The sequence below is a fragment of the Pogona vitticeps genome, chromosome 3 (assembly GCF_051106095.1).
Source record: "Pogona vitticeps strain Pit_001003342236 chromosome 3, PviZW2.1, whole genome shotgun sequence".
Lineage (NCBI taxonomy): Eukaryota > Metazoa > Chordata > Lepidosauria > Squamata > Agamidae > Pogona > Pogona vitticeps.
The window spans coordinates 84296781-84320093 of record NC_135785.1 but is presented as its reverse complement, the minus strand read 5'-3'; the positions used below and the strand labels follow the sequence as shown (position 1 = coordinate 84320093).

The 23313-nt window shown below is 40.7% G+C and overlaps 1 protein-coding gene across 2 annotated transcripts in view; it reads left to right on the top strand.

Annotated features, from left to right (window-relative positions):
- The window catches only part of KIF20B (kinesin family member 20B), a 52012-nt gene extending 50799 nt beyond the window's left edge, over nt 1-1213 (top strand). For both annotated transcript variants that reach the window (XM_020803213.3, XM_020803212.3), the window contains exons 33-34: nt 415-551; nt 918-1213. In XM_020803213.3, the coding sequence (XP_020658872.3) occupies nt 415-551; nt 918-989 (209 nt within the window). In that variant the 3' untranslated portion in view covers nt 990-1213. The remainder of the gene's footprint in view (nt 1-414; nt 552-917) is intronic.
- The last annotated feature ends 22100 nt before the right edge of the window (nt 1214-23313 follow it).

Sequence of the window (23313 nt, the reverse complement as noted above, 5' to 3'; positions counted from 1 at the left end):
GCAATACTTTTTTTCTATGACCGTCCTTCACAAGACTTTTTTTTTTGAGACCGATGCTTCGCAAGACTTTTTTTTTTAACACCGATGCATAGGAAACCTGGCAAGACAATATTTTCACAAGATGACGATTTTTGCGGAACGAATTAAAATCGTCTTGCGAGGCACCACTGTATATGGGAATAGGAGATAAAAGTGCAAATGTTATGCCCAGTTTTATTGTGTATTGCCCAGACTGTGGTTTTTAAAAGAGCTTTCAGGGGGAAGGGGGAGACCTATTAAAATAAGGTTTCTCTGTGAAGTTGGTTCTTCTTTAGTGGTGGTTGGGGGTGAGAGGGTAACATGATCTATAAAGAAAAGTTATGCCCCTTTGGTGTGCTTTTAAAAGGGTAACACATTACTGAAATGCCTTTCCAGCAAAGAAGTTCATGGCAACCTTAAAATCTTCCAAAGTTGCTGAGGAGAAATCTGTCAGAGATGTGAAGCCAAAGAGAGCTAAGCGCACACTACATTCAACTGATATTTCATTACCTATGGACTTCTCTGGTCATGTGGTAAGTAATGTCATGAAAGAAGCTTTAAAGGCCTGTAGCCTTTGAAAGAGAAGACAGAGTGACATGTTAACACACCTGAAGATCAAGTCTTACTGCACCTTGCCTTTTTTAAGCCACCCATGAAATGGGATTTTATGAAAAGAGACATGGGGTTCTGGTCAACTACTGCTTGCTTTGGATAGCTGATAGAAAAGGGCTAAAATTTGACCCATGGGATCTGTCTACCCCTGACTCAAGTAGTTCTTGATCACTGGTTTTTCCCTAGCTTTTGGAAATCCCAGCAAGGAACTTGAACAAGTCTCTCCTCTAGCCTAATGTTAGCTGTATGCTCAGTATGTAATAAAACATCCTCACATTTCTTTTCAGATTGTTATGGATCAGAAGGAAAGTGATCATGAAATCATCAAGCGGCGGCTACGAACAAAGAAATTGCGTTAATCCTTTTAATGGAAAAATCATGTGTTTAGTTTTTGGTGGCTGAATTTCAGAACACAATGCTTCTAAAGTGAAAAGCAGGTGTAGTTTGAAAACTGCAGCATTTGCACTACTGGTCATATGTACATTGTAAATGTGCTCCTTTTTTGTAATTTCTTACAATTGTGTACAGACTTTGTTGGTAATGGACGTTGTTAAATTGGAGGAAAAGAAAAGTATGGACCCCATGTGTGTTTCCAGTTTGTTCTGTCCAAGACAATAATCAGTTTTTAAAAATGGACATGGGGCACAGAACTCTTCACCTTCAGAATCTTGGTTTGGACCATGTGGCATCCCCACCCCGGAAACAATCCATGTTTCTAGACCATAAGCCTCGGGTTGGGGAACCATTGCCCCTCCAGATGTGGCTAGATTACAATTTGTATTCTCTGTGACTTTTCGCTTTGCTGTCTGGTCAAGAGAGGAGTTGAGCAACATTAGTATTTCTTGCACTGATGGCACTTTTATGCTGCTTTTCTACTTTTAAAAAAAGTGCTTGAGGTACAAACATCCCTATAAATAAATCAAATGGCAAAAGGATCAAAATAATCCCGATGGGCAATAAATGGCAAAAGGGTTGAAAAGTCTGGTTTGCAGAGAGATGCCTTCACACCCGTACTGAAAACCGGGAACAGCTCCTAACTGTGAGGGAAGTGCACTCTGTAGTTTGGAAGCAACATAGGAGAAGGCCCTCTTACCCCATGCCTCACAAGCAGGCTTCCACAGGTAGTGTCTTTTGCTGAAGGCCTTGGCATCTAAGCAGGTTCATAATGCCCCTTAAGACAGCCAGGCCAAAACCCCTTTAGAGCATTAAAGGTGAAAGCTGGGCTGAGAAAGCCATTAACAAACAGTAGAAAGGTTACAGGTTGTTCGCTTTTCTTTAAAATATGCAGGCAATGTGCATACAGCAACGCACCTTGCACAAAGAGTTGTAGGGCACTTCCACTTAATCTCAGAGGAAGTGATCACTCCTACAAGTTCCTTCTCGGTGTGATTACCTCCTAAATTAGAGGAAGCTTAACACAGTTTTTGAATTAAATACTTACTGTTCTTGGTTTGCCTCCAGAAACAGGAGGGGTTGCCACTTCAGAGTGTCTGCCTGCCTTGAGAGTCCTTGAGAATTCTTCAGCCAGGTTAGGGCGGTTCTGTGGGGATGCAACAAATTCTAAGGCTTTAGTTTCTCCCTTGGATAATCTTTATTTTTAAATGAAAAACAAATTAATGAGTGCTCTTAGGCTAAATCTGAGTCGTATATATTTATTTTAATGATTGCGCTAATGCACATTTGTGCAACCAGCAGGGAGTGAAATTAAGCGCTTCAAGAGCCTCACTATAGTAATTCTCTTCTGTCAGCCAGAATGGAATTTATGCTCTGTGTCTCTTATTTGTCTAAGGAGGGCTGAATCCCTCCATTATTTCTATGTGACAGCTTGGTGTTTTATCTTTTAGAATTGTGCACTTGCCCCCCCCCTTTGCATTGAATTTTCATCCCACTCAGGGCACATGAATGCTGGGAATGGAGCTTTTGGGGGTTTTAGGATACCCTTTCCCATTCTCAGCATTCACCCAGAACCATCACCCCAGTGAATTCTGGGATTGAGAGTCTACAGCCAGGGAGGTTCAGAGGGATTCCTCCATGTTCTTTCTGGGATGCTTCTGCTTTGAAAAGCAAGGAAAGTGTCCTGGTGCACTACACATAGAACTCCCAAAGTTGTCTGAGACTCACAAAGATTGGTGGGAGTTCTAATCATGACACTCGGTAGGCTGTATAGAGGGTGCCTCCAACGAAACAACCCTTCCTCCTATGAACATACCTCTATATAGTCCCATCCCTAATGAGTGCTGCACGTGCATGCACACACACATGCTCCTCAGATGTATGATGGGAATGCCTCCTAGCACTTTTTCTAAAAAGCATTTTGACCCTATCCCATGCAAATCATTTATAGTGGAGAGCTAATGTTTGATTTAGACCAGGACCCACATTCAAATCTTCATATTTTTCCAAAAATGAGAAAGTTCACTCTCTTTGTGTACTTCAGCTAGGATGGCTAATGATGATCTAAATAAATAGGCCCAGTGCTATAGATGAACATTGAATGTTGACAACACCAGTGGTCCACACGCAGCCATTCTCAACGATTTTTGTCCACTGCCCTTTTAGGACCTCTTCTCAGGTTTCAGGGGGAGGCTGCCAAACCAAGGATACAACACAAACGGATATTTTTCAATCTGTGTTGTTGTTTAGTCATTACGTCGTGTCTGACTCTTCGTGACTCCATGGACCAGAGCATGCCAGGCCCTCCTGTCTTCCACTGCCTCCTGGAGTTTGGTCAAATTCATGTTGGTAGCTTCAGTGACACTGTCCCTCCATCTCATCCTCTGTTGTCTCCTTCTCCTCTTGCCTTCACACTTTCCTAACATCAGGGGCTTTTCCAGGGAGTCTTCTCTTCTCATGAGATGGCCAAAGTACTGGAGCCTCAGCTTCAGGATCTGTCCTTCCAGTGAGCACTCAGGGTTGATTTATTTCAAAATGGATAGATTTGTTATCCTTGCAATCCAGGGGACTCTCAAGAGTCTCCTCCAGCACCACAATTCAAAAGCATCAATTCTTCGGCAGTCAGCCTTCTTTATGGTCCAGCTCTCCCTTCCATACATCACTACTGGAAAAAAACATAGCTTTGACTATGTCGGCAAGGTGATGTCTCTGCTTTTTAAGATGCTGTCTAGGTTTGTCATCGTTTTCCTCCCAAGGAGCAGGCTTTTAATTTTGTGGCTGCTGTCACCATCTGCAACGATCATGGAGCCCAAGAAAGTAAAATCTGTCACTGCCTCCGTATCGTCTCCTTTTATTTCCCAGGAGGTGATGGGACCAGTGGCCATGGTCTTAGGTTTTTTGATATTGAGCTTCAGACCATTTTTGGCACTCTCCTCTTTCACCCTCATTAAGAGGTTATTTAATTCCTCCTCACTTTCTGCCATCAGAGTGGTAACATCTGCATATCTGAGGTTGTTGATATTTGTTCTGGCACTCTTAATTCCAGTTTGGGATTAATCCAGTCCTGCCTTTTGCATGATGTATTCAGTCTGTGGCCCCCTTCATATGTACCAGAGCCTCCAAGGGGGCCATATGCGACACACACACACCCCGGGTTGAGAATGACTAAAGGGATACTCATTTGTGCTCATACTGTTCACACTTGTCAAGAAATAGCCCTGACAATTGCTTTGTGTTTGAGTGAAGTAGTTAACTGGTGAAAAAAGGAGTCAACTTCTGGGATTTCCCCTTGCTTGCTGTCTCTGCAGTAAAGACAAAAGGATAACCTGTAGATATGCAAATAAGCTCACAATATAAGATGAAACATCTGGCCAGTCAGTGTTACACACAGTGGTTGTCTTTTTTCAAATAAAGCCACTAAAATAGTTTGCACCAAACTAGCCAGATGAGGAAGACCTTTTTCTAAAAAATCAAAATTCAGCATTCAACAAATGGCTTTCTGTTTAAATAATGTGTGTACATGCCTGACCCCTGATTAAACTGCATAAAAGTAAGTGAAACTCCACTAGATGGCGCTTTGACCCTTTCTTTAAAAACCCAATAAACTTTTCAAAGAAACCCTGGTCTATTTCCTTCTGATCTATTCAGGCACAGATAAAAGTAAATATTTCCATATCTTTTAAAAAGCATTGAACAACTAGACCTACAGGTTATATTTGAGGACTTGCTCAATTTACATACCACAAAATATTGTTAAATAAAGCAGGAAATATTAAATAGCATATGGCTAGCCTAAACAATTTTCCATGTTAAGTTTCTGCAAATAATAACTAGTGCTTCTATACTGACAGGTTTAAAAGAAACCCACTCCAAAACTTATATACTGTACATTGATAGATAGCAGCAATTGCGCTTTGCAATCTCTTTTTCATTGCTTTTAAACTAATTCCTTTTTAAGTGAGTGGTTGGAGAGGAAATTGCTTTTTGAATGCCAATATGGTTTTGGTGATTTCCAAACAAGATGGAAGCTGTAACTCTTAAGTGGTAACATTTTAATACAATCCAAGTACAATTGTATTAATATAGCTGTAATTCTGTAGCAAATGCCACATAAAAGATGGGAAAGAGAGCACTGGTAGCTTTAGAAAGCTGATTAGGCATCCTTGATAAGATTGGGGCATCTCCTGTTGAAATATGTTGGAAAACTAAGGTGAGGGAACAGATAGGTGGTGATATTGAGGTAAAGGACATTTGCTTATGAATGGGGGATAAAGCCAGTGGTCAGTTGCAATAAAGTAGATCCATTCAGAAAGATTTGGATATCCCGGACAACCCAGACAATGTAGTTGCTGACCTTGAGCCAGACATCCTGGAGAGCGAAGTCAAGTGGGCCTTAGAAAGCCTGGCTAACAACAAGGCCAGTGGAGGTGATGGCATTCCAGTTGAACTATTTAAAATCTTGAAAGATGATGCTGTTAAGGTGCTACATTCAATATGCCAGCAAGTTTGGAAAACTCAACAGTGGCCAGAGGATTGGAAAAGATCAGTCTACATCCCAATCCCAAAGAAAGGCAGTGCCAAAGAATGCTCCAACTACCGTACAATTGCACTCATTTCGCACGCTAGCAAGGCTATGCTCAAAATCCTACAAGGTAGGCTTCAGCAGTATGTGGACCGAGAACTCCCAGAAGTACAAGCTGGATTCCGAAGAGGCAGAGGAACTCGAGACCAAATTGCTAACTTGCGCTGGATCATGGAGAAAGCCAGAGAGTTCCAGAAAAATATTTACTTCTGCTTCATTGACTATGCGAAAGCCTTTGACTGTGTGGACCACAGCAAACTATGGCAAGTTCTTAAAGAAATGGGAGTGCCTGACCACTTTATCTGTCTCCTGAGAAACCTATATGTGGGACAGGAAGCAACAGTTAGAACTGGTCATGGAACAACTGAGTGGTTCAAAATTGGGAAAGGAGTACGGCAAGGCTGTATATTGTCCCCCAGCTTATTTAACTTATATGCAGAATACATCATGCGGAAGGCTGGACTGGAAGAAACCCAAGCCGAAATTAAGATTGCCGGAAGAAATATCAACAACCTCCGATATGCAGATGATACCACTCTGATGGCAGAAAGTGAGGAGGAATTAAAGAATCTTGTAATGAGAGTGAAAGAGGAGAGTGCAAAAAACGGTCTGAAACTCAACATCAAAAAAACTAAGATCATGGCCACTGGTCCCATCACCTCCTGGGAAATAGAAGGGGAAGATATGGAGGCAGTGTCAAATTTTATCTTCCTGGGCTCCTTGATCACTGCAGATGGAGACAGCAGCCCTGAAATTAAAAGGCGCCTTCTTCTTGGGAGGAAAGCGATGACAAATCTTGACAGCATCTTGAAAAGCAGAGACATCACCTTGCCAACAAAAGTCCGAATAGTCAAAGCTATGGTTTTTCCTGTCGTGATGTATGGAAGTGAGAGCTGGACCATAAAGGAAGCAGACCGCCGAAGAATTGATGCCTTTGAATTGTGGTGCTGGAGGAGGCTCTTGAGAATCCCCTGGACTGCAAGGAGAACAAACCTATCAATTCTAAAGGAAATCAACCCTGAATGCTCACTTGAAGGACAGATCCTGAAGCTGAGGCTCCAGTACTTTGGCCATCTCATGAGAAAAAAAGAGTCCTTGGAAAAAACCTTGATGTTAGGAAGGTGTGATGGCAAGAGGAGAAGGGGACGACCGAGGATGAGATGGCTGGACAGTGTCTGCGAAGCAACCAACATGAACCTGACACAACTCCGGGAGGCAGTAGAAGACAGGAGGGCCTGGCGTGCTCTGGTCCATGGGGTCACGAAGAGTCGGACACGACTAAACGACTGAACACATTCAATCAACAGGACTTTGATAGGTAAGTATTAATGGATCCAACAGTCCTGCTCTAGTTGAGGCTTGCTACTGAATTTTGCACCATATGTATAGCAGAAAGTTGCTGCCATCATCCTTCACTGTTCTGCATCTTTCCTAGTAACTGGAAGAAAGAGTGATTGTTGCTACACAACCTTACATAGAACATAACACCAATAGCTTAACTGCAATGTTATTTACTTCATTGCATTTCCCCCCTAATTTATTTATAGAAAATGACCCAATATTTTACAGTTAAAATATCTTTTTTTAAAAAGTACCCGTTAAAACATCAAGACATGATGAATATTAGAACACAATTAAGTCCACTTTCAGTATTCCAAGAAATGGAACGAAAAACCATTTAAGAACTACTTGGGTGAAAGAACTACAGATTATCAACAGAAAGATGCAGCAATTCCTGAAAAGCCTCCATTGTTAGGAATTAGCTGGAAAAGGCCTACCTATACATTAAGGTATTTGTCTGACATCGGAAGGATATCAGACAGATGGTCAACCTAGCATCCCAAGGCAGTATGTGGCTATTGAAAAAGCCCTGTCTCAGATCCTCCACAAGCACACCTGTGAAGGTGGCTGGACCAAGAGGTCTTAGAGCCTAGGAGCAAGCTTACTGTATATGAGAAGATGCACACTTTCAGATAAGCTTGGATGTAAGTCATATACAGCTCAAAAGATCATGAGTAGGACTTTGAATTGTGCCTGTGACTGGATCAGTCACAAGTGAAGCTGCTGTAACAAGGACATTAAATTTTATTGACCTTGGCTTTTAATTTTTGTTACCACCTCTGTTACTGAATTTGACAACTACATGCCCCATATAATTATGTTTCTAATGTTCCTTTTTTCCCAGCTATGGTCTATTGATCTGATTTTTTTTTTACTGATCTAACATTAGATTGGATTATTAATGTTTATAGCCTCTCTTTATAATGGGAGTTTTTAATGTCTGTGGATGTGTGTGTGTGTTAACTAACAAAGAGATGGCATATAAATGTTCTCAACCCAGAGGTTCATCCTAAAATTATGTATGAGCTGCGTGCTATTCAAAAAACCCCAGACACATAAAACTGAGAACTCTGCTGGTGGCTGTGCACTGGTGGCTGTTATAGGCTATGCTACCTTGTAATCCAGAAATCCTCCTGAGCATTGGCTATATTAGCCACCAAGAATAAATATTAGTTTGATGGGAACTCCAGACCTGCTTGCTTTGCAACCGCCTATACCTATACTAACCTGTTAAAACTTTTGGGACTGGCAGCTGTCCTGAGAACTAGGGCTATGCATGGGCCCTTGGTTCAGTCTGAAGGCCAGTTCAAGGTTTTGAGATGCACTCTAAATTGCTCTAGACCACTTTGTGTCCCATCTGAATCCATTTGGGCTACAGAGCTGGAGCAATTTGTAAGTGTGCAAAGCAACGCATTGGAGAAGCAAAATGGCTATCACTTCTTCCATTTTTGCACTGATGTCCATGAAATTTGGAGGCCTCATACACCCTAAAGAGGGGAGTAAACCTGCCAAATTCTAGACAGCTAGATTTGGGAGTTGGCATACTAGGCATCTTTAAAGTTTCCTTTAAAAACCCACAAACACACTAATAAGCTAGTACATACTTGTGCCCCAGATCTGATTAGCTTTATTTAACATTTGCTTTACCTCACTTGGTAATTTAATTTAACCATTCTGATTTGATCCTAACGTTATATGAATTGGTTCAAATGAAGTTGGTTGGATTCAGAATTTAAGACTTGTCTGAATCCAAAGCACAACCCTGATTGTAACCATTCTCTCTGTCTCACAAGAGATCAGGTGTGCATACAGCAGAGGGCCTTTTAGTGGGTGGCACCTTGATTGCCGACCTTCCCCCTGCTTGGTCATTCTCATTTTTTAACAGGTGGCAATGTCTTATTCTTAATGTTTGAAGAAATTCTAATTCTGTTTTTTCTTTAAGATGGTGATTTTTGGCATGTATGTTTTCCCACTGTAAGCCACGTTTATTTAACATGTACAGGAATAAGGCAAGTCCTGTGTGCCTCAACGGTAGCAGAGGTTTAGATTCCTATAGGACGAGAAAGGGTTGGAATTAAGGAAGAGGAACAGCTGAAGATTCAAAAGCTGGGCTTAAGACAGATCATTTGGATTTGACCGAAACCCGGGAGGCAGTGGAAGACAGGAGAGCTTGGCATGCTCTGGTCCATGGGGTCATGAACAGTCGGACACGACTTAACGACTAAACAACAACAATTCATGTCATTGCCTTATTACTGCATGTGTGGTTTCTGTCTGTCCATCTATTCATGTAATTCTAAATTGTACAAACTTTGTATTTTCTTCATATGGTATCTGTGATGACAAAAGGTTATCTTGGCCTTATTGTGGAGAGAAACAGGGAAGCTTTGAGAATGTTCTGTTTTATTCATCCATCTTCCCGCCATTAGCAGGTAGGGACAGATCAACCCTCAAATGCAATACTAGCACCTTGCAGCACCCACTTGAGACAATGAAGCAGACTTGGATGGTTCCCACCTGGCTGCTTCTACTAATATGACATATAGACTAAGAGAGGTGTGAGCCAGCTGGGCCCCTCCAGATGTTGTTGATTTGACATTCTCACCAATCCTATTCAGTATGGCAAATGGGGAGGAATGAATGGATGTTCAAGTTCAATAACATCAAGTTCAACAAAGACCACAAGTTGCCCATCCCTTGACCAACATAATCAAATGCCAAAGACACAGGTAACTGAGATTGGCTGTTTTATCGCTGAGTCTACACAAATGCTTTATCTATATTCCCCCTGGCCCTGAGAATTTTCTGAAGATCTGGACATTTGATCTATAAGCTCAGAGCCTTATCTTTATGTCAACTACTGTAAATGGCATTGGTTCACTTACTCCTTGCCTGCTAGGAAGGAGTGGAACAATTATTTATTTCAAGAATATTACCTGCTTTGGATCAGCACTGGGGTTTAACAAAGTGTCATAAGGCCTGTGCCTACTGAAATTTGGTGGAAACTGATCGATGCTTAAAAAGGCCTTATCTTCAGTGTAATCTGTTTTTTAATCTTTAGTGTTATCAGTGTAATTTTGGTACCCATACATGAAGGCAAAGCAAAGATCTATTTTGCATCTCAGTAAATTGTCTCAAAAAGATTGTATGCCCTAGGTCTGTGCCAGAAAGATATGGGCCAGCTCTTAAGGGGGAAGGCTGAATTGTTTTAAGTAGAAACACAAGAGGGCGCAGTCTTTTTTGTGCATCAAATATTGCTGTCGGGGAACTATATATCATAACTATATGCCAGTGTGGACAGGCTCATATATGGCCTTCATGTCAATATCTGACTCCCACTTTCACAAGTGGCAAGTCTGAATATATAGTAGGACCCTCATATCCGATGGAGATTGGTTCCAAGCCCTCCCCGGTGATACAGGAAAATGCAGGTAATAGTGAATGCTATATACATAATGTGGCAACCACCCATGTCACTCATGCTATTCATATTCATGATTTGCATGAACCTATGAGAGGGCTGGAGAGGTGGAGTCAGCAGCTACAGGAGGCTTGGCTGGAGATAGAGATAGATGGGGCTGGTTAGTCACAGAGAGGGAATAAATACTGAAAGAGATAGCTGGTTAGGAAAATATGTAGAGAAGATGGTAATGATATAGCAAGAGAAAAGTATTACTGAGAGGACTATTGATGATTTGCTTATGCATAATGTGTATCTGAGAAACCTCTGTTATTCAATCTTCACTTCAATAAATAAGTTCTGTTTCTGTTCACAAGTCAAGTGTTTGGACAAACATCATTTATATTGTAGATTGAGGTAATCAACTGGTGGCAGTAAGAAGAAAACGCGACGTGAGCCTTTGTGAGGGAAAGACAAGCAGGGGCCACAAGGGCAAACGCCACAAATAGCATGATAAAACAAAGAAGAGGGAAAAAAAATTCATTTGCATTACCAGAACTGGCGAAGAGATGGCACCAGAAGCCATGCTATGTATTCTTCATTAACAAGTACATGATACGGACTCTGGCTCTCTCCTGTGGCCAGTTCTGGGAATACATGTGAAAATAGTTTTTTTCTGTAATTTTTTCTTTCAATATTTTCAATATTTTCAGACCATGGATAAGTAAATCAGTGGATACTGATCCTGTGGATAAGGGGGTCATACTGTACCATATCAATGTAACACACAATATTTTGTGGCGGACATCATGAGCCCATCACTACCGGGTCTTTACCTATTAAGAATACGGAAAAACACTTTATTTTGCTTCCTACTGAACTGAAAAGCTTTTAAATCTCAAGTCTTTTTATGCCTGATGTGTAGTTACTTAGTTTTTTTAATTTATTATTATTTATTTATTGAAAATATTTTAACCTGCCTTTCTCCTTAAAAATGACCCAAGGGAGCTTAAATCATTAAAAAGTCAATATTTGAAAAGCTAAATATAGCAAGTATACAAATATTTTAAAAGAATCAAACAAATATTAAATACAGTGAATAAAATCAATTCTAAAAACATTTAAAGCAACAAGGTACAACAATCAATTAAAGAAAGAAAAAAAGACTCACAGACAGCCAGTAACTAAGGAAAGGCTTCCCCGGAGAGAAAGATCTCTTTGTGGAAGGACAGCAAAGATGGGGCCAGCCTGATCTTTTCTGGGAGGGAGTTCTGGAGTCTGGGTGCAGTGACAGAGAAGGTCCTCTCCCTTGTCCCCACCAAACACACCTGTGAGGAACTGAGAAACTCGTAAAGGCAGACACAGTCCTTGAGATATCTTGGACCCCAGCTGTTTTTGAAAAAAATGATCAAAATTCACTATTTTTTTTTTCAGAATCTATACTTACCAAATACAACAGGCACCAGCTCTTTACAGCATGGAACGGACTGAACTGCTATGCATTTGCTGTCTATCTGGTAAAGATAAGAAGCTCCTTAGAAATAAGTGGCAACCCCAATTGCCGCACTAACATGATGGAATCCACAGGGACTCGAACCTAGTCAGTGAACAATTAAGCACTCAAAGATCTGGGCCTGGATGGAACCTGTCAGTTTTAGATACTTCTAGGCTTGATTTTAAAAAGCCACAAAGGTTCTTTCCATTCTAAATAGGAAGAAAGTTGCAAATTTTGGAAAATCCTTATTTAAAAATAAATGAATTTTTCATTGGCACAAATTCCAGCCAGTGGGCACGGGGAGTAATTGTTTAGAAACCCAGGTCTTCAGCCTCATGAAAAAAGCCCAAGAATTCTTAATGTATAGCCACAAGGCAAATTGGGTGACCACTTTTTATAAGACCCAACAGAAGTCTATGACCATTAGACCAACCTTTTATCTTAATTATGCATTTTTGTTGGCAATTCCATATGCATCAGCTCCTGGAAATAATTCCTATTGAACTCTGAGATTTTACTTCAGAGTAGCTGTATATAGGACTGCATTATTAATGCGTGCCTTCACATCCTTAGCAGAGCTCATAGGTTTCTTTGAACATGTATTTGATGCTGAACTAGTTGTCTGACTCCACTAATACAATTTCGTGAGTGGACATACATGATTAGAAGAATTCATTTCATCCCACTTTCTTTCCCTAAACATCTCCATCCCATTTGGTAACTGACCATTTAGGTTATTTTATCAAGATGAGGGACGTGGTGGCGCTGTGGGCTAAACCGCAGAAGCCTGTGCTGCAGGGTCAGAAGACCAAGCAGTCGTAAGATCGAATCCACGTGACGGAGAGAGCTCCCGTTGCTTGTCCCAGCTCCCGCCAACCTAGCGGTTCGAAAGCATGCAAATGCAAGTAGATAAATAGGGACCACCTCGGTGGGAAGGTAACAGCATTCCGTGTCTAAGTCGCACTGGCCATGTGACCACGGAAGATTGTCTTTGGACAAAACGCTGGCTCTATGGCTTGGAAACGAGGATGAGCACCGCCTCCTAGAGTCGAACACGACTGGACAAAAATTGTCAAGGGGAACCTTTACCTTTACCTTTTTATCAAGATGAGGACTGTTCCTGTGAGGTGGGATTAGAGAGGCATGTCCAAAGCTATGTTGGAACATGGATATGGACAGTGGTGGGATTCAAATAAATTAAGAACAGGTTCTATGTCCTAATGATAAATAAATAAATAAATAAATAAATAAATAAATAAATAAATGCCCAGGACATTAAAAAAAAGGTACCACATAAGCAACAATCTTATGTGGTACCTTTAACTTGAAAAAAATCATAGTAAAATGAGGACGGTTGGGTGTTTGACTGAAGCGGTCTCACCCCAAAACTTTTTCCCTCTGTGTCCTGCCCTCATGACTTGTCAATAACCCCCCCCTCTTTGCCTCGAGGCCATGAGCTTTCCTCCAGTGACGTCAAGTACTCATCCTCCCCCCCTTTCCCCCATTGACACCTCTGCTCTTTCCAGGGCTTTATCTCTCTCACCCACACCCCACCTCAGACGGCTCAGTGTGGTGCAGGAAGGGAGGCAGATAATTGCGCCCCCTCCCCCCCGGTCATCGCTGGTCACCTGGCCCCTCCTCCTTCATTCATCTCAGGCCAGCAAACGGTTCTAAGAACCAATAGTACATTTAGGAAGCGGTTCTACAGAATAGGTGCGAACCTGCTGAATCCCACCTCTGGATATGGATCTTTCTAGATTTTGCCCAATACTGGTTCTCAAGGATAATAAAGGTGAACATGGTTCCCTTTGTTTCTTGCTTAACATTTCATCTTTTATCTGGTCAGAGAGATCCTTGCAACTTCTGCCAGTCTTCACACCAGTTGTGGAGAAAATATACCTCATTACTTTCATGGAGGAAAGGCCTCTTTGAGTCTTTCTCTCATCTGCCGCTATCTCACCAGACATTATACTGAATTTTCTCACTGCTGCTCACAGTCAAATGTTTAGGGCTCTTAAAAATACTGTACTGTCATCTTGTTAGCCATGCTATGAGAAACGAAGTCTGGCACAGCACAGTATTATTTGCCACTCAGGTGTGCAGTGAGATAGAAAATGGACATCCTTAATAGAGCTAAGATGAAAGAGATGGAGGAAAAGCTGGATGACCAAGTGTCAAGTAGTTGCCACAGACCTGCCAGCTCCTGTCATTTCTCTTTACATAATTCACATATTGTATTGCTATGAACGGGCAGAACCCTGCTCATGGACTTATTATTAAAAATATAACTTACAAGTATTGAGCAGTCTTCATCTTTTGAAGAAGAGGTGACCATTAAAAAAAATATAGCCACGTATCATGCTGCCACAATTATGTGGCTGGTGTTATGTATATGGCTATCTTGGTCTGAAGTAGAGCTTGAAAAGTTAGCTTTAAAACATATTTACCATTATATTTCCAAGGTCCAAATTAGCTGTTAATGACCCAAATCCTATTGCATAGTTACATCTGCAGGAAGGAAATGGTGTAAATCTTTGTGGCTTCTCACTGCTAATTAACAGTGAGAAGCCACGAGTGGCAAAAGTATAAGAAATTAATTTCTTATACTCTCAACACCTTGGATCTATAATACATGTTTTTGGTTTTATTGTTTTTAAATTTGTAAACCGCCCAGAGTAGACCTTTGGTCCAGATGGGCAGGATAGAAATCCAATAAATAAATAACAAGTCCTCATTTTGCTTTTCTGGCACATGCTAATCTGGTGAATTGAGGCGCAATAAAAAATCTAAGTAGAGATGTATTGCCATCAAGAAGCCACTGTCAGGTTAACATTATTTGCTTTCTGCAGGCATAACTACACAATAGGATTTTAACCAATGTTATACTTACATTTTAAAGCCAATTTTTTCTTTTCCTGTATAAAATAAAATAACTTATTTGGTATTCATTTAAATATATACCGTGTTTCCCCGAAAATAAGGCAGGGTCTTATATTAATTTTTGGTCCAAAAACACATTAGGGCTTATTTTCAGGGGATGTTTTATTTTTTGCATGTGCAACAATCTACTTTTATTCAAATACAGTCACATGTTCTTCTGGTTGCTACACAATGGTGAAGGGCGGGGTTTCACTTAACTGGGGCTTATTTTTCGGGTAGGGTTTATATTATAAGCATCCTGAAAAATCATACTACGGCTTATTTTCAGGTTAGGTCTTATTTTAAGGGAAACAGGGTATACAGAATGGACTGTGACAAGGGCTAACATAGGTATGCTCTCTTCCCTTATCCCTTGTCATTATGTGCAAAGCATGAGCCAGCATTTGAAGCATGTGATCATCCATTTAGTTAGGACACAGCCTCATAACTCTAAAATAACGTAAAACCTAGTTACAGTTACAGTTACAATTACAATTACAGCAAAAGTAGTGTAGTTACCTTTGTTTATCAAAAATTATTAATTACAATTGACATTTGCAACTAATACCTACTTTGAAGATATGGTCTAGAGATCTTACATATGGTAAGCATCTGTTTTATATACATGTGTATGTAAAATATGTCCAAGTGCTCTGAACAGTCCTTATCTGAGATGCAATTAACCCATGTTTCCACAGTACAGTCCACGAAGTGGAGAAACATAAAGTCCAGAGTTTAAGAATAGATTAGACATTTTCAGACATCACTTACCTGGTTCTCAACAACATATTTAAAGAAGAGAACCCAGCCGCTCCCCTCTTCCTTACTATCGAATGAACTATCTGTAGCAGGGAGGTGCCTGCTGATTGTTACAGAATTTTTAGTCTTTTATGTCTAACTTTGTATCCTTATTAAGGTAAATGCCTGCATATGCTAAAAAGCATGATATATTCTAGAGCAGGGGTTTCCAAACTACAGCCTGCGGGCCACATCTGGCCTGCCTTATCTTTTTATCTGGCTTGGCAGGATCAGGTCCATTCACTTCCTGCTGGCCCAGAAGGGGAAACTGCTGAATGAGTCCCTGGTGAGGAGCAGGGCTTCACTCTGTGCCTGCATGTTGGTGCCCGGGGGTGGGGTTTCACTCTGCGCCTGCATGTGTGTGTGCGTAGGGAGCAGACTTTCACTCTGTGCCTGCGCTCGTGTGGTGGCGGTTTTTAACTGCGCCTCTGTGTGCACGCGCACACACATGTGCACACAATTCTTCAGCCCTCAAAAGTGTCTAAAATATATGACGTGGCCCTCTTGCTATAGAGTTTGGAGACCCCTGTTCTAGAGTTAAGTATTACCTGACCTCTGCTTTTAATCCTCAAAATCATGAGTGAATTAGTTTGTAAACAAGATACAAGGACACACTGGCAACAGACTTCCATTATGTGGTATCCAAGAAACCATGATCACGTAGTGTCCAACAAAGACTAAAAGTCTCTTTAAAAAGTAGATAGGAAGAGCAGCTGGCATTCCAAAGCAAGACAGTGACCACAGGGTACCAGGAAAAAATATAGAAACATAATGTAATATAAATAATTAGACAATGTCAAAATGCTTATTTAGCGTTGGTGGTGAATGGGACAAATGCAAAGGAGAGCTTTCAAAACCAATCAGGGATATCTTTGTAAAAAGAATTCAGGAATAAACAGTTTGTCCATTGTGAGTGGCACTTCACATAGAAAAATTTACTTGTTTAGTGCAACTTGACTATCAGTCTTTATAAACTCTCTGAAAACTAGACTCAAGGAGCCAGATTGATTTGGGTTCTGTACCCTGACTATCTCCTAATCTGGAGATTATTTCAATAAACTGGACTTCTTAAACTTTTCTACTTTGTGCATTTCTTTTTATCTCTGTCTCTAGTAAGGTTTCTTTCTACTAGGACCTGCCAGAGGACAACAGATCTCAAAAGTTTTGTAACATAATGAGTAGGCTTTCTAAATAAACAAGAGCCCCCAATTTTCCAAGAAATGGCAATCCATGGTATCTATAAATCTCTTCTCCAAGACAACATTTCAAATGGATCTTTTCCTCATCATTGGCTTTCTTCTCTGTTCCCATTTCATATTTTGTTGTTTAGCTGTTAAGTTGTGTCCAACTCTTCATGATCCCATGGACCAGAGCATGCCAGGCCCTCCTGTCTTCCACTGCCTCCCGGAGTTGGGTCAAATTCATGTTGGTAGCTTCAATGACACTGTCCAACCATCTTGTCCTCTGTCGTCCCCTTCTCCTCTTGCCTTCACTCTTTCCCAACATCAGGGTCTTTTCCAGGGAGTCTTCTCTTCTCATGAGATGGCCAAAGTATTGGAGCCTCTGCTTCAGGATCTGTCCTTCCAGTGAGCACGCAGGGTTGATTTTTCTTTAGAATTGATAGGTTTGATCTCCTTGCAGTCCAGGGGACTCTCAAGAGCCTCCTCCAGCACCACAATTCAAAGGCATCAATTCTTCGGCAGTCAGCCTTCTTTATGGTCCAGCTCTCACTTCCATACATCACTACTGGAAAAACCATAGCTTTGACTATGCGGATCTTTGTTGGCAAGGTTATGTCTCTGTTTTTTAAGATGTTGTCTAGTTTTGACAGTGCTTTCCTTCCAAGAAGCAGGCATCTTTTAATTTCATGGCTGCTGTCACCATAGTGTAAATGGTGAAATAGACTCCATCTTTAAACAAGAACAAGCTACACTACCCAGTCTATCCGTGATTAGACATGCCTATGTCTTTTCTAAATTGACCTTTAATTTATTAGCTCTTGTCCTCCATTATTAACTCCAGACTCCTATTTAAATGTGAGTGGTTCATATTTTGATAAGAACAAAAGGAGAAATGAAGTTGAGTGATTTCAGCATAGTGATGGCATCTCAACCCAAATCCCCAAGTGGCTTCTTCTTCATGGAGGCAAGGAGAGCCACCCCAAGGGTTTATGTGGCTGAAAACAGATATGAAAAACCTTGACAAACTAATGCTTTGGTTAGCAATATTTTGGCTTTGGTAAACCCATGTAGTAGGTACGGAATAAGGACCTAGGAAGTAAGGAAGGAAGCCTTGCTTTCTTGGGGCCCAGTTATTTCTCCTCAGAATCTGGAGGCAAGCTGCAACACATAATATAAATCTCATTTCATATACAGTGGTGCCTCGCTAGATGATGACAATCCATTGCATAGAAATCGCTGTCTTGTGAAAACATCGTCTAGCGAAAAGCGTTTCCCCATTGGAATGCATTGAAACCCATTTAATGCATTCCAAGGGGGGGAAATAGTCATTGTCCAGCAAAAATCGCCCATAGGGAAGCCATTTTGCGAAGCACCGATCAGCTGTTTAAATCACTGTCTTGCGAAGCATCGTCCCGAAAACACCCATTTTGCAAAGATCGCCCACTTTGCAAAGCCACTGATGAGCTGTAAAAATCGTCGTCTTGCGAAAAAATGGTCCGTGAAGCACGGACCAAATCATCGTCCAGCAAAATCCCCCATAGGAAAAACTGTTTTGCGAATCACTATAATGATTGCAAAAAGTCAACGTCTAGTGAAAAAACCGTTTTACGGGGTAATCGTCTTGCGAGGTACCACTGTAGATGAAACCTTTTAGAGCATCTATTTCTGAAATCTAGGATCAAAGCTAACTGGACCATGATGGTGCCACTTCCTAAAATGGCAAACACTCTCAGGAGGATACTGTGGTTGATACTCTCGGAAGTTTACAGAAAGGCCAGGAAAAAAAAAACAGGAGTCCACTTATCTATCTTCTGGAAAATGTAATTTGGTTGGACAACATAGATTGTTTCTGTCCCAAAACCAGATTGAAATTCATGTTATTCAATAAAAGTTGGGGTTGGACCATCTTATTGAAAAGGAAAGTGCATAACTAGGCATTCATATTTGATTAAGTGTAGCAAAGGACTTGACAGCCACCACGACAACCACAGAGCTACCTCAATGTGCCTTGGGCTTAACACAAGTGAGAGATAATAAGCTGTATTTGGTGCTTTCTGCTATCCATAATAATAACAATCACTTCAATAATTTCCTTATCTTAGACTACTCAGTTTACTGCCAGCAAGATGCATTGTTTAGAACAATGCTTTAAGATAAGATAACCATCACCACAACCATTATAATCTTATATCTGCATTGCTCGAAGGGACCCTATAGATCATCGAATCCAGGTCTTGTTCAGGACGCCCAGTTGGTTATTGAACACCTAACCTCTGACTCCACAATCAGATACCTAAACCACTGGGATACAATATATCTGAAGATTTTCAGAATCTTCCAGGCCAGATTAAAAGATACTGAGAACCCAAGCAATTCCGAAGTTAAGATGCTTCATTGTGTTGTTAGAAAGGCACACTAATCTAACAGTTACATAAAATGAAAAATCCAGAAATTTATTTGAATTTATAGGCCCCTCAGAAACGGTAATCCTAAAATGTAGTTTACCTGGCATGTGTGTAAATCCAGCACTCTAAAGTCTCTCTCTCTCTCAGATACTGTCAGTCAGTTATCTAGAATAATAATAATAATAATTTCATCAAAAGATGATAATTTGACCAAGAGGCATTTCAGTTTTGGAAGCCTTCATATAAACTGCATATTTTGAAGGCACAACAAAATTGGGGCATCCTAGCTGAGAACACAAAACCTATCTTTATGACTATTAATGCAGTTTGGAATTATTATTTACATAGTACAAAATTGCAAAACACCAGCTATTTTAGTCACTTCTATGATAACTCTCTCAAGTATTGATTTGAAGCAATGTGAAAAGCATAGTAAATGATCTGAGACGTTCAATTACTGTAAATTTGGGGGGGAAATGTCATTTTGAAGTGTTTTGGTGAATACTCTAAGGCTTGACTCATGAGCTGCTGTGTGTGTACTTCAAAACATTGCTTAAAGGACAAATCAATCTTTTTCAGCTTTTGGGAAAAAAAACCACAACCCCCTAAAATCAGGAGGGATTGAACATAAAGAATCTCAGCCAACAGAGTGTTCAATGTGAAAGGGATTTTTAAAAAAAAGAATTGTTAATAAAACAATTTGAAGTGAGGGATAAGAAAATGTAAGGGAAGGCAAAAAGTTTTTGTAATTTTGAAATTCGTAGATGTTGGCATAGTTTTCAAAAATGAAATCCTTCCCCAAATTCAGCTGCAGTTACACACTATTAAGTCACTTCCAACTTGTTTATCCATTCCCAAGGAAGCGGCCATTAAAGCACTAACAGCATAAAACCAAATGGCATTGTTGCTGGATTGCTACTAACATGAACGAAGAACAACAAATACAGCTATATCCTGTACAGACAACAACATGTTGGATCTCCCAGACCAGTAAGTGTTAAATTGGGAACATCTTAAGGGGGGGAGGGGAGAGATGGCAAACCTAAATTTTTAGCACTAATATGGATTAAATGTGTAAGGATTCAAATCCAGAGCTTTATGAGTTAAGCTCTCAGAGCTCTACACCTGAGTGGACACATTTATTAGTACCTTTTTAATATTTGAAGTTTTTAAGTCCTTAATTCTTTCAATCTCATACATGAATGTGTTGGTTGGTTTTGGTAAATCTTTAGCAAACTGAACTGAACTGCCATTTTCACTCTTCATGAATGGAAGATTTGGGTAGAAACTGCAATTTGGTTAACTCCTTAGCTGCCTTTTACTGCTTTTGCCTAGTGGAAAACTTTTTCCCATATCCCATTGCTCTTGGTAGGTTTTCTTGTGTGTGATAGGATCCATTGAGGTTCTACTGGATGGGTTGAAGACACTCAAGGGCCAAGGAAGAAAACACATAAACATACCAATAGATTAGGGGAATGGATACTCTTGTCTCCAGACTTGCAGGTGCATCTAGGGCCCAGGTCAAGGAGAGACAGGGACACAATATGCATATCTACATGTAACCAATAGATTAGTGTAGTTGGCATCAATAACCCAATGAGGGACTAGATCCACACTATATGTTCAGAGTCTTCTGTGCTTTTACTCAGGGCCTGTCCACACTGTAAAATTTGATGTGATCCACCTGGTGCTTAAAAGGTCCTTATATTCAGTGCAATCTATTTTAATTCTTGGTAACTGTTCCTAAAGACAGAACAAAGAGCTATTTTGCACCTCAGTGAGTTGTTCCACAAAGATTGCATGCCCTAGCCCTGTGCCAGAAAGACACAGGCTGGTTCTTGAAGGGGAAGGATGGATCATTTAAAGTAGAAACACAAGTGGAGAAGGTCTTTTTTCTGTGCCAAACAGTACTATTAGGGAACCATTTATCATAACAATATGTCAGCGTGGACAGGCTCTGATTCCCATTGCTGAAATTGGGTGCAGGCAAAACAAAAATAACCAATTGCTGAAAGAGCAAAGGCAAACAGCTTGACAAACTTTTAAGCAAAGACAAAACTTCTATTGGAATTCTATTTAACAGGACAAATGCCTCTTTTTTTTTCCTGCAATAATTACACCTTGCAAGAGCAATAATTATCCCTCACAACAGGAATATTGCTTTACCATGAATGCAGACACCATGTAAGACTAATTTCTCCCTTATATTTGCGGGAGGCAAGATAGTTTTAGTGCTTTTTTCAGTGGGATAATATATTTCAAACCAGCTTCTTTCTTTTTGTGACCCTGCCTGCATTTTAGTTATGGGCAAAATGCCATGTGACAACTAAAAGTTGTGTGAATTTGTTTTTGAAAGGCAAATAGCAGGGACCAGGGTGTCTGTGTGTGACAAGGACTGGGACTATTATATGCTGGGAGAAGAAGGCTTAACCCTTTCCTTTCTCCTGTCAGAGTGCTATTAGCCCTAGAAAAGAAGATCGCAGGATCTTTGACTGATGGAGCCTTGCAGCTTTTCCTCCCCCAATGTGTAAAAAGGAATAACAGGCTGTATAAAAAAAGGCAATCCCTTTGACATGCAAGTCCATTCTCAGGGTTAAGCACACCTAAGGTGCAGATTCTCATGACACTTCAATGGCTAACCTGTTTTATTTGGCTTAAGCTTTTGTGGAGACTGTATTACACCCGATAAATGGACTACAGCCCCTGAAAATGTATGTAGAATACAACTGCTTGGGCCTAAATCTGATTGCTAATCCCAGCTAGAGTTAGGGTTTCCAGACATCCGGAAAAGGGAGGACATGTCCTGCTTTTTAAGCGAAAATCCTGCGTCCGGCAGGCAAAGCTAAAAAGCTTTAAAATGTCCGGCATTTCTACCTGAAAATGTAAATCACCTCTCCCTCCCTCCTTGGTTGTAAGGCATTTGTAAATCCTCCCGGCAGCGGCTTGTAAATCCTCGTTCTGATGGTTCTGATCGGAGATAAGCCAGTTTAATTGGTCCCCCGCTGTGCAATAGAGCCGGGGCAATCAGTGACTGCTTCCGGGGGAGGTGACTGAGAGCACGAGGGAAACTTCAATCAAGGAGGGTAGACAGGTGCGAGAGAGCTTGACAGAGGCTTGTTTAAAAGTAAGATTGGGGAAAATTTAGGGAGGGAGGGAGGATGTATGTGAGTGAGAAAGAGACTTAGTTTTATAAAATCATGAAAAAAAAGGTTGTGACTGCAAGGGAGAGACGGCTCAAAGGTGCGAGGGAGGGATGGGTAGAAATGGACATGAGAGGAAATGGACATAGTGAACTGTGTGTCAGATGGAGGGAGAGGGAGAGGGAGAGACATACACACACACACACACAGAGACTTGACTTTTTCATAAAACCATGGAAAAAGGAACATTGCAAAATTTAATCTCCATTGCATTTAGCTCTGCTGAGAACAGCAAGTATTTCAAGGTAGTAGTTGTACAATTAGCTGTTTAAATAATATTCTTTGGTATTTTGAAAAAAGCCTCCATTGAATTTATTTTTATTTTTTAACATGACTGTTTCTTGGACAGTTCACTAAGAGACGTTTATTGGCAGGAATTGTAATAAAATTGTATTGATTGCGGGTTTAATGTGGATTCAAATGAAACATTCAATATGTCCTCCTTTGTCCTCCTTTTTGTCTTTCTATGTCCTCCTTTTGGTACCAATGTATCTGGCAACCCTAGCTAGAGTAGAACCATTGAACTGCTGAATGGTGGGAGCCAATATTTATGTAAATCCTATTGATTCAATAGGTGAATTCTAACTGGGATTATCAATTGGATTCAGGCCTCAGGAGTCTAAAGACATTTTGTAGCTTTTGCTGCAAAACCGCTGTCTCATTCAGACATTTTTTTTTCAGATCATCAGAAAATCTCTAACTCTTTGGAGGTGCAGCCTTCCACTCCCCAGTTGATCAGCTGAAGGACCTTTGGGTGAGCTGGGAAGTTCCTCGCCTTCTCCGCTAGAAATGGAGCATCACTACTTCCTCCCAAAAACATTCTTAAGGAAATGTTACAGAATGCTGTGGAAAGGCTCCCATCTGAGGGCTATCCATGGAGCTGTCAGGATGGCATGGGGGGGGCACCAGGGGAGGAGCACATCTGCCGTGATTTCTAACTACCCTTATGACATGAGTACACCCACAAAT